General features: G+C 43.3%; 1 protein-coding gene across 1 annotated transcript in view; it reads right to left on the bottom strand.

Moving 5' to 3' along the window:
• Positions 1-13,612, bottom strand: part of tmf1 (TATA element modulatory factor 1) — a 53,109-nt gene that overhangs the window by 20,501 nt on the left and 18,996 nt on the right. Inside the window, exons 7-12 of the mRNA XM_084316280.1 lie at positions 13,120-13,286; positions 10,691-10,841; positions 8,598-8,690; positions 7,957-8,113; positions 7,335-7,527; positions 1,043-1,112 (exon numbers count right to left, since the gene is read on the bottom strand). Coding sequence (XP_084172406.1) covers positions 1,043-1,112; positions 7,335-7,527; positions 7,957-8,113; positions 8,598-8,690; positions 10,691-10,841; positions 13,120-13,286 — 831 coding nt within the window. The remainder of the gene's footprint in view (positions 1-1,042; positions 1,113-7,334; positions 7,528-7,956; positions 8,114-8,597; positions 8,691-10,690; positions 10,842-13,119; positions 13,287-13,612) is intronic.

The following is a 13,612-nucleotide window of genomic DNA, read 5'->3' as shown; positions in this document are numbered from 1 at the left end:
TTTGATTGATGTTAAATACCACACATATGGTACTAGATCCTACTGTGTGTGACTGTGTGACAAGCAAACTGAAGACTGAAGATTATTCCCCGTTGTTGTAGCATGCAGCCAACGAGGTATTTGTTGTTTGTTCTGTATTTTACTTTGGTAAAGTGTTATTTCACATGCTGTGCATGTTATTATTTTATGTTAAGCTAACATGGCTTATGTTTTCTCATTTAAGTTTTCATGGTGGATTTGGAGTAACAAGGCTTCAATAAATCAGTAGCAAGAAATCCACTTGCCTGTGCTTCGAGGGAATTATACAGTATGACAGCCACACACAGTATGACAGTCACACACAGTATGATTTCCAAAGACCCAAGAGACGGGACAGTAATATATATTTGTGGGAAAGGCTCCCTCTTGTCTAGTATATTACACTCTTATACTAAACATGTAAAGGTACCGAAATTTGGTACAGATTGATCTATCGTGAATCGGTACTCGGTAAGTCGATGTACAACAGTGGGCAGGGACCGCTGCCAGCAGAACTCAAGAACTACTAGGAATGTCTGAACACTGAGTGTGAGAAGTGTCTGACTCCCACTTAAACTGCACAGACTACAACGTATATGAATGACGTATATCACACCGGTTAGGGTACCTTATGTATACTGCACCTGTATATTATACTGTATACTTTACTTACTCATAGTATATATTTTGATTCTAGTGTTAATTGTAACCATATTTATCGTAATGTATAATATAATGATGATGGGGCATACAGACCCTAATTTGCACCTTTGATCACACTGCCTACTTGCTCATATGCGTATATTCAGAGTTAATTATAATCGTTTCCACTGCCTATTTTTACTTTTCTACTGTATTACAATTGTATTGCCTGTATTTATCTCTTCTACTATAACCCTGCCCATACCTGTACCTCCCCCCCATGCTGCTATGATGCCTGAATTTCCCCCAATGGGATCAATTAAGGAATATCTTATCTTATCCCTAGTCCTGTAGTGCATCAGATGAGGCAGTCACATCGTACCTTCTCTTTCCTGGCCTCCTCTTGTGTTCGACTGTGTTCTCCTCGCAGATTCTCCAGCTCAACGTGCTCTCTACATGGGGATGAACGTTAAGTCATTGAGATGATTAAAGGAAAACCAACATGTCATTGAAGAGGATCAAATGCAATTCCAGTTAATCTAGTGCAGGGGTGGCCAACCAGTCAGAGACTAAGAGCCACAAAAAAATGACTGTGGTACCACAAAGAGCCACACCATATACCAGCGTTTCTCAACCTTTTTTTTCAGTCACGGCACCCTTCATGTGTTTATAGGTCTCACCCTCTGGCCTCTGAAGTTGCTAATGTCTTTTTTATTTGGGCCTCACAGGGTTAAAAGTACCCTGTGAGACCCACGGTTGCAAAATTACAAAATCACTTTTAGCCATTTAAAAAAATAATGTTTATTTAAAAAATGTTAAAGGGGAACTATTTTACTATTTCTTTCACTATTTGGGCGCTTTTACACAATTCCTGTGAGTCTATGGAACACCTAGGTTTTTTTTTTAAAAAATGCATTGTTTTGTATTTCTAATCAAGTACTAAAAACCGCATTTTTCTACCTCAAGATCTTAAGCCGTTTTGAGGCTGGGCTCCAACCACTGTGTGGCCTGGTGCCAACTGCCACATCAACTGCCACATTATTATGCAGCTGAGAAATCTCTGACATCACAGATATGCACATTTTCAGATGACTCAGTTCAGTGAGGGTGAATATTGTGAGAGGAGAATTGGAAGAATTCGCCAATATGAGAATTAGAGACATATATCCTATTAATATAAGTCCACATAGCTAAGAAACAATGGTAAACACTGAAAAAAGCCATTTATAAGATAGTTCCCCTTTAAGCACATGTATAGTCAATTGGTCCTGTTGTTCAGCCTCACAATGCTATTTGATAGTAAATGTGTTTATATGTCCCACCCTCTGGCCTCTGAAGTTGCTAATTTCTTTTTAATTTGGGCCTCACAGGGTTAACCTCTTAAGCCCGAGATATACAGTAAAAGTGTATATTTTCAGCATTATGTTTGTTTACCAATTATTTTAACTGTTATTAGTGAAATATAAGATTATAGAAATCTCAGGGCATTGAGTCGGAAATCGGCGCATATTGACAGGAGGAAGTGGCACAGCCAAAAGTGAGTGTAGTCTTTTGAAGGAAGAGACTCAGGGCTTTCAAATTTCGAAAAACTACCCTACCCAGCTCACACCAGCCCCTGTCAATCATCTGACTTCTGGATTTACTTTTTAATTTCTCTTATTTTTTGGGATTATCTCCCACAAACCTGAACGTTATTGCCATAAAACAGAACGCAGTTAGTTTCTCTACCTTTCTGTGAACGTCTTGCAAAAAACGGTGTTGCAATATGATGAAAAATGGTGGAGAAATTTACATTATAAAAAAGATGGCAGAATTCAGTACTGTATCTACAAAACCTTCTGTTTAATCATCTTCCCTTTATTCATTTGCTTAGATTTTTCAGGTCTGGTCAATTTTAGCATGGTGTTATTTACAGTCAAAGATAAAAAAAAATTTAAATAGAATTGATATTCTCCTTTGGTTCATTACAATTTACTCAAGCCTAGTAACAGACACACTATTTCTGACACTGATCCATATATGTCCCTAGATTCAGATACCAAGAACATGCAAATGGACCATTTAAAAAAAAATGTAAATGTTTATTCTACGTCCTTATGGAATGAGTGACATAAAAAAAAAAGTAAAAAAAAAAAAAAAGTAAAAAAAAAAAGTAAAAAAAAATAAAAAAAAAAAATTTTTTTAATTTTTTTTTATGGATGGAAGAGCCGCACATTGACGGGCAAAGAGCCGCATGCGGCTCGCGAGCCGCGGGTTGGCCACCCCTGATCTAGTGACAGCAGAACGATAGACTTTAGAAGTTTAGGAGTACAGGAAACATTGGTGACTGACTGACTGAGACACAGCGTTGAGTGGAGAAGAGGCATGCGGCTGTTAAAGACCCCTGCGGTAAGAGGACAGCTATTAGCTAAATTCTTTGGCTGTGTTCTTTCCAAGCTGAATGAATGCTGAATTTATAACATGCAGCTTTACAAGCTCCATCTTGTCGTCATCAAGATATTTACTGCAAACATTTATTTTCTCATTCAGCAGTCTCTGCAGATTCTGCAAATCTCATTCGATTTATTTCTAATGACACTGGCAGAGATGTATGGAGTCTACCTACTAGATATACCTACTGCATCTACCTACAGTACTGTATCTACCTACTGCAATCTACCTACTGTATCTACCTACTGCAATCTACCTACTGCAATCTACCTACTGCAATCTACCTACTGCAATCTTCCTACTGTATCTACCTACTGCAATCTTCCTACTGTATCTACCTACTGTATCTACCTACAGACTACAGTACTGTATCTACCTACTGTAATCTACCTACTGCATCAACCTACTGAATCTACCTACAGTACTGTATCTTCCTACTACATCTACCTAATGCATCTACCTACTGCAATCTTCCTACTGTATATACCTACTGTATCTACAGTACCTACTGTATCTACCTACTGTATCTACAGTACCTACTGTATCTACCTACTGCAATCTTCCTACTGTATCTACCTACTGCAATCTTCCTACTGTATCTACCTACTGTATCTACCGTACCTACTTTACCTACCTACTGCAATCTTCTGTTGCAGTCACAATACTGTTCTTTGGCTGTTGTTAACTAAGCTAATAACTGAAAGTGAACAGAAATCCTTCTGTCAGTGGAAGCTGATATGAGCTGCAGTGCCAGGATGCCTGGGTGGAAAGCGCTCACCTAAACTAGGAATTATGAACTAGGAATTTAATTATAAATCATGAAGAACTCAAGACGCGTAAGAAGTGGGCTTCCAGTCACTTCCAGGTTCCAGCTGAGCCAGGATCCCTGGTCTTGTCAGAATTATTATAACTTTTATTCACAAAGTACAGTGAATGTACAAAGATCCAGAGGTGAGATCACAGGACAAGCTGACAGTGTCAAGGCAGACAGCAACTCTGCAGAGCAATACACTCAATTGTGTTGGACAGTTGTTTATTTTATGGGTATTATAGGTTATTGCGCTCTCTACCAGTCTCTAAATCCACTGGCAATGACCACCTGGATAGCAAATTGTTGAGAATAGCTGCGTCTCATATCTCTGCACCAATCTGTCACATTTTTAATAGGTGTTTAATCAGTGGCATGTGTCCTTTGTTATGGAAGGAGGGAAAGATCATTCAACTTCCTAAAGATGCTAAATTACCCTTTGGAGGTCCCAACAGTAGGCCTATTAGCATTTTACCTGTTCTCAGTAAATTACTGGAAAAGATTGTGTCTGAGCAAGTCCAGGCCTACTTTTCAGCTAATGACAACAACTGTACACCAACATGCATACAGGGCCGGTCATTCGACCAGTACTGCTTTGACACAAATGTCTGATAGTTGGCTTTTCACCCTTTATTATGCTGCAGCTACAAACTCTGAGCTTAATCAGGTTTTGGCTGGTGCATTGGACATTTTATAATGACTGGATAAAAACAAATAAGCTGGTGCTTAACATATCAAAAACTGTTTGTATGCTTTTTGGGACCAATCGAAGATTGGCACGTAAACCTACATTGGTTCTATATAGCAGGTTAAAAAAAACTAAGCTTCTAGGCCTTTGGCTTGATAGTACTTTATCATGGTCTGATCACATAAACAAAACTGTTTTTAAAATGGGTAGAGCTGTTGCTACTGCCAGGAAATGTGCACCATTCCTTCCATTTGCATTGTTTAATCAGATTGTTTGTGCTTTGGTTTTGTGCCACTTGGATTACTGTTCTGTAGTGTGGGCTTCTGCTTCAAAACAGTTGCTAAATAGGTTATAAGTGGTACAAAATAAGGCAGCAAGACTCGTTCTTGGTTGTTCATATAGGACTAGTGTTGTTCAAATGCATGAACGTCTTAGGTGGCGGAGTGTTGAGAAAAGACTTTCTGCCAACTTATTAATTTGTTTTCATAGTCATCACAACCCACAGTCCTAAATATATCACGGATAAAATAATTTACAGCTCAAATGTGCACATGCATTTTACCAGAGGGGCAAGTAGAGGGCAGATTATTCTACCCCATGCAAATACTAACAGTATACAAAGAACAGTTTTATATAGGGCTATCAGGGCATGGAATTATCTTCCAAGTGACATACGTGACATAAGGTGTAGCAAGCTTCAAAAATACATTTAAATCTTACATGTGAGCCAATATTGATAATGTTGAGTAATGCAATATGTTACCTTTGATTTGTATATATTTAGATATAATTGTTTGTGTGTTAATGTTGTTGTGTTTCCTCGGTTGATACGTCTTGCCATGTTGTGTTTCCTTGGTTGGTACGTCTTTCTATGTTTTAATTGTATTATGTTTTAATTGCAATGTATATGTTGTAATGTTTTAATGTAGTCTCGGACCCCAGGAAGACTAGTTGACGTTAACTAATGGGGATCCTTTGCTAATAAACGAATAAACAAATACGGTATGTACTATGTAAAGCAATCCCTGGCAAAAGAAAAGTAAATACCAGCGGTATGATCATTAAAGAGGAAGATCCATGCACAGTTTCCATGGGTGAGAACTTGGATTCTAGACTGATTGACATGCAGTAAGAGACCAAAAGATCTACGAGCCAGCCAGGAGTCGAACCTAGAATCTTCTGATCCGTAGTCAGACGCGTTATCCATTGCGCCACTGGCCCGATGGTCATTTGCAACTCTCTGACAAAAGACAATTCTGGGACACAAAGGCTTAAGCCACGCGCTTGACTGAGTAGGGGCCCCCTCCCTTCCTCCCTTGCCCCCTTCCCCCTACTGGTGAACAACATTTCACCTCCTAAAACAACTTGACTAATGAAATAGAAGGCATGTGAACTACAACATAATCATTAGACTGGTATTAAGTGCAGCTGTTTGGTACAAGTCTATTGTATTCCACTCTCTTACACCATTGTAATTGGTTTATTTGATAAAGTCTTGCCTGCCTGCCTACATGTGACTGCTGAGTGAGTGAATGTGTTTAGGTTTTAGAGAGAGGTCTCTACAGTACAGCCAGTCATATGGAAACTAGATAGTTACGGTCGGGGGAGGGGGAGTCTGACTCGTATATCAGGTTAGGCTGCAGGGTTTCAAAGTGCCGCTGGTCTGACTGTGACCCACCATCACCTCCCTGGTGGTCTAGTGGTTAGGATTCGGCGCTCTCACCGCCGCGGCCCGGGTTCGATTCCCGGTCAGGGAACGACTCTTTTTGTCCCCCTGAACACAGCCAAGCAATGGCTACAGTGATGTAACCATGTTGGCGAAAACTATTCTCAATATTAAATAAAATAGTGTAGGCGAGGAAAAGTGAGCATTATACATATATCTCAAAATATATCTCAAAAAGAGAACTTCAAAAAGAAAAATAACTACTATGTGTGATTGCTAACAGCAGCATCATCACCAATTAAAAAAGGAGTACCAAGACTACTTGCACTTTAAAGGTCTTTAGACACACGATGACGTTCTTCAGAACATAAAACCATGCATCGGACTTCAATATTTGATTTGGTTACGTGTGTGTGTACGTGTGTGTTGATTGATTGAATTGATTGATTGATTGATTGCAGATTGCAGAATGGGTACAGTACAGTACAGCTCAATACATACAATTGTTAAGGGGATGCAGACCAGAGAAAGACTTTCGTCTTGTTTACATCAGGGTCCCCCATTTTCAATTCATCATAACATATATGACATACATGACATACAGATAGACAGTACTGCTACATCTATACATTTATGACATATCAGATTTGCAAATACAGTACTGTTTGTGATACAAAAGTGTCCAGAAAAAGAGTGTATATACATTTGACGTAGAAACTGTACATTGGAGGAGGTTGGGTGGGTGGGTGGGGGCTGTACATTGGAATAATGACAAAGCCATACTTGGTCATTTACTGTACAACTGGGTTAGGACATTTGTAGGGGCCAGTTTCGAATTGCAGTCTCCCGTAGGTGTTTTTTGAGAGTGTTTTTGAAAGTGGGTAGCGATTCACATTCCTTTACAGCTTTGGGTAGGGCGTTCCACATTGATGTGGCATAATTGCGAAACGTGTTTAGTCCCTTGTTTGAGCCGAATCTGGGTTTAACATGATTTGTGGAGCTCCCTCTGGTGTTGTGATCGTGGTATTCACTGACACTGTGTGTGTGTGTGTGTGCGTGCGTGCATGCGTCTGTCTGTCCACCTGCTGCTGTCATCCTCCAGTTTCTCCTTCTGGTTCTTCTCTGCGTCCAGCTGGCCCAGGAGACGGCCCTTGTCCTGACGCAGCAGGGAGTTCTGGGACTGCAGAGAGGTCAGCTGGGACCTGATGTTCAGCAGCTCCTCAGACGCAGAACGCTCCTTCTCCACGGCCACGGCGAGCTGGGCCTGGGCGTCCACTGAGAGGAGAGAGGACGACCAAAGCAGCTTTTAGTTTATTCTCATCCTTTATTCGACAGGCTAACCTGCACATAGTCCCCTTACTATATCTATAGCTGTACATATCCTACTTTTACTAGTTACGCTGCTGGCGTATATAATACAACTCTGTACATACATCTGATTAGCACTACAGTTTAATCACCTGTACATTGGATATTACTATTGCACTCTGGTTGGATGACAAACCTATTTTCGTTGTACTGTACTTACATTGCTGTATAATGACAATACATTTTAATCTAATGTAATTATATCTATAGTCCCTGGGTCAGAGTTAGAGAGCCATGTTGATTGCACACAACAAAGCACACGTTCCATTGTGCAGATAACCGAATAAAATAAAAAAAAATTGTAAAAAACAATGCAAGGCAAACTGCTGTTCTCACCGAGCCTATCAGATATGTTCTGCTCCAGCCTCTCCCAGGATGCCGTCTGGCCGCCCAGCGAGGCCTGCAGGTTCTCTATCTGTCGAAGCAGCGGCCGCGTTGCCGAGGTAACACTCTGGCTCAGCTCCTGGTTCCTGTTCTCCGCTTCTTGAAGTCTCTATAGGGAGGTGTAGTGGTTACGTCATTGCTGTTTCCGGCCGGTCCACCTCGCAAAATTGCAACGTATTTCCCCATTGCCCATTTCTAAATTGTCTCGTTTAAAACAAATAAAGCATGAACATTTGCATGGTGTACCTTTCTGTGCGTATTCATCCACAATATATTAGCGCAACATGAAAATATTCGCAATTAATTGTAAAATAAATAAAAACCGCAGAATTTTATTTCAACCAAAAATGCTTAAACAATAATGTTAGTGATAGAAGGGAACTCATTTTGTGCAAAAATGGAAAGCTTTTCAATGTTCATGAGGCAGAATTGTTACATTAGCCGATAATCCATTTCCCCAATGATAAATCCCTATACGGGTGGACCTCGCGGGCGGTCCAATGTGACGTCAGACTACACCTCCCTATTGGGAAGGAGGCCGTGAACACATCGCTCATTTGTGTGTGCATGTTTTGTGTGCGTGTAGTTCTCACCTGTTGCAGCTCACTGATCTCCTCTCTCAAGTAGTCCTCCTTCCTGGCCTGCTGTTGCTCCGCCCTCTGCAGCGCCAGCCTCAGATCAGCCACCTGAACACAACATTACAGAAAACTCTTCAAACTGGGATCATCTACGGTTTTGGGGGATTTATCAATGATCTTTTTCTCTGTATTAGAAAATGTACTAGCGCCGACTAATTACTCAACAGGCTCCTAGTCCCCTTGGGAAGCTGACGTCAAATCTCTGGGGAAAGCCCACCATATGTAACAGGATCACTCCCATTAACTGTGTGTCGACAGGTGGTTGGAATCCTCAACCCTTCTCATCTGGGAGGAACGGAACATCAACCCTTCTCGTCTGGGAGGAACCTCAACCCTTCTCGTCTGGGAGGAACCTCAACCCTTCTCGTCTGGGAGGAACCTCAACCCTTCTCGTCTGGGAGGAACCTCAACCCTTTTCGTCTGGGAGGAACCTCAACCCTTCTTTTGTCTCTATGCCTTCCTCCGAGTTTGTACTGGCATCAGTAGCAATGTAGCAAGTTCCCACCCACTCCCTGAGCCATATGGGTTAAAAGAAATGCTCTTTTTATGCCATCCCCTCTCAGTCGATTAGCCTGGTTGACCAGGGTCTCCTCCCACTCCCATGTTACCTGGTTGACCAGGGCCTCCTCCCACTCCCATGTTACCTGGTTGTCCAGGGCCTCCTCCCACTCCCATGTTACCTGGTTGGCCAGGGCTTCCTCCCACTCCCATGTTACCTGGTTGTCCAGGGCCTCCTCCCACTCCCATGTTACCTGGTTGGCCAGGGCCTCCTCCCACTCCCATGTTACCTGGTTGTCCAGGGCTTCCTCCCACTCCCATGTTACCTGGTTGGCCAGGGCTTCCTCCCACTCCCATGTTACCTGGTTGGCCAGGGCTTCCTCCCACTCCCATGTTAACTGGTTGTCCAGGGCCTCCTCCCACTCCCATGTTACCTGGTTGTCCAGGGCCTCCTCCCACTCCCATGTTACCTGGTTGTCCAGGGCCTCCTCCCACTCCCATGTTACCTGGTTGACCAGGGCCTCCTCCCACTCCCATGTTACCTGGTTGTCCAGGGCCTCCTCCCACTCCCATGTTACCTGGTTGGCCAGGGCTTCCTCCCACTCCCATGTTACCTGGTTGTCCAGGGCCTCCTCCCACTCCCATGTTACCTGGTTGGCCAGGGCCTCCTCCCACTCCCATGTTACCTGGTTGTCCAGGGCTTCCTCCCACTCCCATGTTACCTGGTTGGCCAGGGCTTCCTCCCACTCCCATGTTACCTGGTTGGCCAGGGCTTCCTCCCACTCCCATGTTAACTGGTTGTCCAGGGCCTCCTCCCACTCCCATGTTACCTGGTTGTCCAGGGCCTCCTCCCACTCCCATGTTACCTGGTTGTCCAGGGCCTCCTCCCACTCCCATGTTACCTGGTTGGCCAGGGCCTCCTCCCACTCCCATGTTACCTGGTTGGCCAGGGCTTCCTCCCACTCCCATGTTACCTGGTTGTCCAGGGCCTCCTCCCACTCCCATGTTACCTGGTTGGCCAGGGCCTCCTCCCACTCCCATGTTACCTGGTTGGCCAGGGCCTCCTCCCACTCCCATGTTACCTGGTTGGCCAGGGCCTCCTCCCACTCCCATGTTACCTGGTTGGCCAGGGCCTCCTCCCACTCCCATGTTACCTGGTTGTCCAGGGCTTCCTCCCACTCCCATGTTACCTGGTTGGCCAGGGCTTCCTCCCACTCCCATGTTACCTGGTTGGCCAGGGCTTCCTCCCACTCCCATGTTACCTGGTTGGCCAGGGCCTCCTCCCACTCCCATGTTACCTGGTTGACCAGGGCCTCCTCCCACTCCCATGTTACCTGGTTGGCCAGGGCCTCCTCCAACTCCCATGTTACCTGGTTGACCAGGGCCTCCTCCCACTCCCATGTTACCTGGTTGGCCAGGGCCTCCTCCCACTCCCATGTTACCTGGTTGGCCAGGGCCTCCTCCCACTCCCATGTTACCTGGTTGGCCAGGGCTTCCTCCCACTCCCATGTTACCTGGTTGACCAGGGCTTCATCCCACTCCCATGTTACCTGGTTGGCCAGGGCCTCCTGCTGCATGCGCGCCTCCTGCTGGGTCTCCTCCAGGACCAGGCTGAGCTGCTCCTGGGTCTCCCTGCTCAGAGAGGCCACTTGGGCTTCACTGGCCCAGCTAGCGTTGGCCTTATGGAGCTCCGCCAACTCCCTGAGGACATGCATGGAAGGAAGACACGTCAGTCTGGGCCCTGATGTATAATATCATATATTATAATTAGGGATGCTTGATATTGGCTTTTTTACCGATACCGATATACCGATATTGTCCAACTCTTAATTTCCGATACCGATATATGCAGGGTCCCCCCCCCCCCAAAAATGGAATAATTTCAGGTAATTAACATTACATATCTCTTGTTGTGGAATTAACAACATTATTAGTGATGCACGATATATCGGCCGCCGATATAATATCGGCCGATATGGCCGTTTTTTTACACATCGGTATCGGACCGATACATGTTTTGGCCTTAAATAGTTTCAAAATATCAGTCATTTCTGAAAATAAGTTACAAAAGTAAAAAAAGTATGCGTTTTGGAAAATAGCTCTTTATTTGATTATCATAAAAAAGTGTTTTCTATACAGAGATATCGACATCGGTAAATATCGGTATCGGCCAGAACAGCAATATTAATATCGGTTATCGGTATCGGCCACAATTTTCACATCGGTGCATCACTAAACATTATGCATACTTTTGACAATAAATAAAATCAGAATTTGTTCTTACTTGCTTGCCTGGGTAAATAAAGGTTATAGAAATGTAAAAAAAAAAAAAAAAAAAAAAATATATCTTTTGAAAACCGATACAGATATTTTCCGATATCACATTTTAATGCTGATATCGGCCGATAATATCGGACATCCCTAATTATAATATATATTATATCAGATATTATATCATGCATTATATCATATATTATATCATGTATTATATCAGATATGATATCAGATATTATATGAGATATTTTAGATTTGAATGGTGAAGTATTATAATCGACATTGAGTGAGCTCCTTGAGTTTTTGTATACTGTACATGTTTGTGCTGGCTTTGACAACCCATCATTACTTCTGTTGTTCAATACTTCAAATTCAAATTTGTTCAAAGAGGCATAATACACCAGTTCCGCTTTTTTTGGACTTCAGAAGGTCGGGGGTCAAGGACTACAGCCCCCTCAGCATCGACGGGGCACCGGTTGAGAGAGTGAACAGCTTTAAGTACCTCGGAGCCTACATATCCGAGGACTTGACATGGACCACACACATTGACAGTGTTGTGAAGAAGGCACGACAACGCCTCTACTTCCTCAGGCGCCTAAGGAAGTTCCAAGTCAGTCAGAAGATCCTTAAGAACTTCTACTCATGTACAATAGAGAGCATACTGACTGGCAACATCACCTCCTGGTTTGGGAATAGCACTGCACAAGACCGAAGCAGACTACAAAGAGTGACGCGTTCAGCCGAACACACAATTGGAGGGGGGCTCCCCACCCTCCAGAACATTTACAACAAGCGGTGCAGGGGCAAGGCTAAGAGAATCATTAAGGACTCCAGTCACCCGAACAACTGCCTCTTTGAACTGCTGCGGTCAGGCAAGCGATACCGGAGTCTCAAGGCGAGCACAGAAAGACTCAGAAGAAGCTTCTATCCCCAGGCCATCAGGCTGCTCAACGAACAATGAACACTACACAACAACCATCAAACGCACATAGCACACACAGCCACACGCACACACTCACTTTAAACAAACACACTGTAGCACCCACTCCCCACACTTTATAGCACACACTCACTTTAAACAAACACACTAGCACCCACTCCCCACACTTTATATTTATTGATAAAGGATTGCACTACAACTCGTACACCTTACTGTAAATTGTACCTAAATTGTACCTCATCCCATTTCTGCTTTGCACTATATAGTATTGTATATTAGTACACTGCATAGTATTGTATATTATATGGTAACTCAGTTACGTCTATTCTGCATCGAACATTGTACATATGTCTATACTGAACACTGTGACCTCATTTTCTACTTCTAAATTACATGCTATACTATGTTATTGATACTTATCTTGTCTAGCACAGTCTCTGGAGCGTAACAGTAAGAAGCATTTTGTATAAAAGTATTCTGTACTTCTGTATGACAACTATTAAAGAAACTTGAAACTTTCACAACCAGGACTGATTCAGCCTTGAACTCATAATCAGTATTGACTTAGAACATTAGTGTGGGGTCACTGGAAAATAATAATTTAGATATAATCCACCTTATTCCATTAGAGATCTAACATGTGTCAAGAATGCAGAAAATCAAGTCGATTCACTTCGACTTCTGACATCCATAGCTCTTGAGGGTTAAATTCTGAGCCTGGTCTCCGGAGGCAGCGTGGATGCAGGAAGGAGTAGAGCCGTTTACTTGTAGGAGTTGTCCAGGGCGACCTGGAGGCTCCTGTTCTTCTCCTGCAGCTCCTCAGAGTCGGCCTGCAGCCTGACCTGCTCCTTCTCCTGACGCTCCACCACCGTGTTCAGCTTCTTGATGTTCTCCCTGTGCTGCTTCTCCACCTCCTCCTTACCATCCAGAACCTACAGCACACACACACACACCATATTAGACAGCCTCAAGTTTAAACAAAAGGTTTGAATAGTAGATTTATTGGAAGTGAACCCCCGTTTATTGTAAATCTTTTGGAATGTGTTGCTTTTTATTTATTGTCTGTCGTAAATCATATGTAGCGGATGCCGTTCAGTAACAGTCAACATGTGATGAGAACGTAACACCAACGGCTTCTCAACTGAGGCCCACGATGGAAAACAGGCCTGTGGACATTTCACACAATCCCATGTTGGTACGTCGTAGGCCTTTGTTTTTTAGATGGTCAAACTAAACTAAATAAACCCAGAGCACTGGG

This window comes from Notolepis coatsorum (assembly GCF_963971535.1).
Source record: "Notolepis coatsorum genome assembly, chromosome: 6".
Taxonomy (NCBI): Eukaryota; Metazoa; Chordata; class Actinopteri; order Aulopiformes; family Paralepididae; genus Notolepis; species Notolepis coatsorum.
Note: the sequence above shows the minus strand (reverse complement) of the source record. Positions and strands in the feature narration are given on the sequence as shown.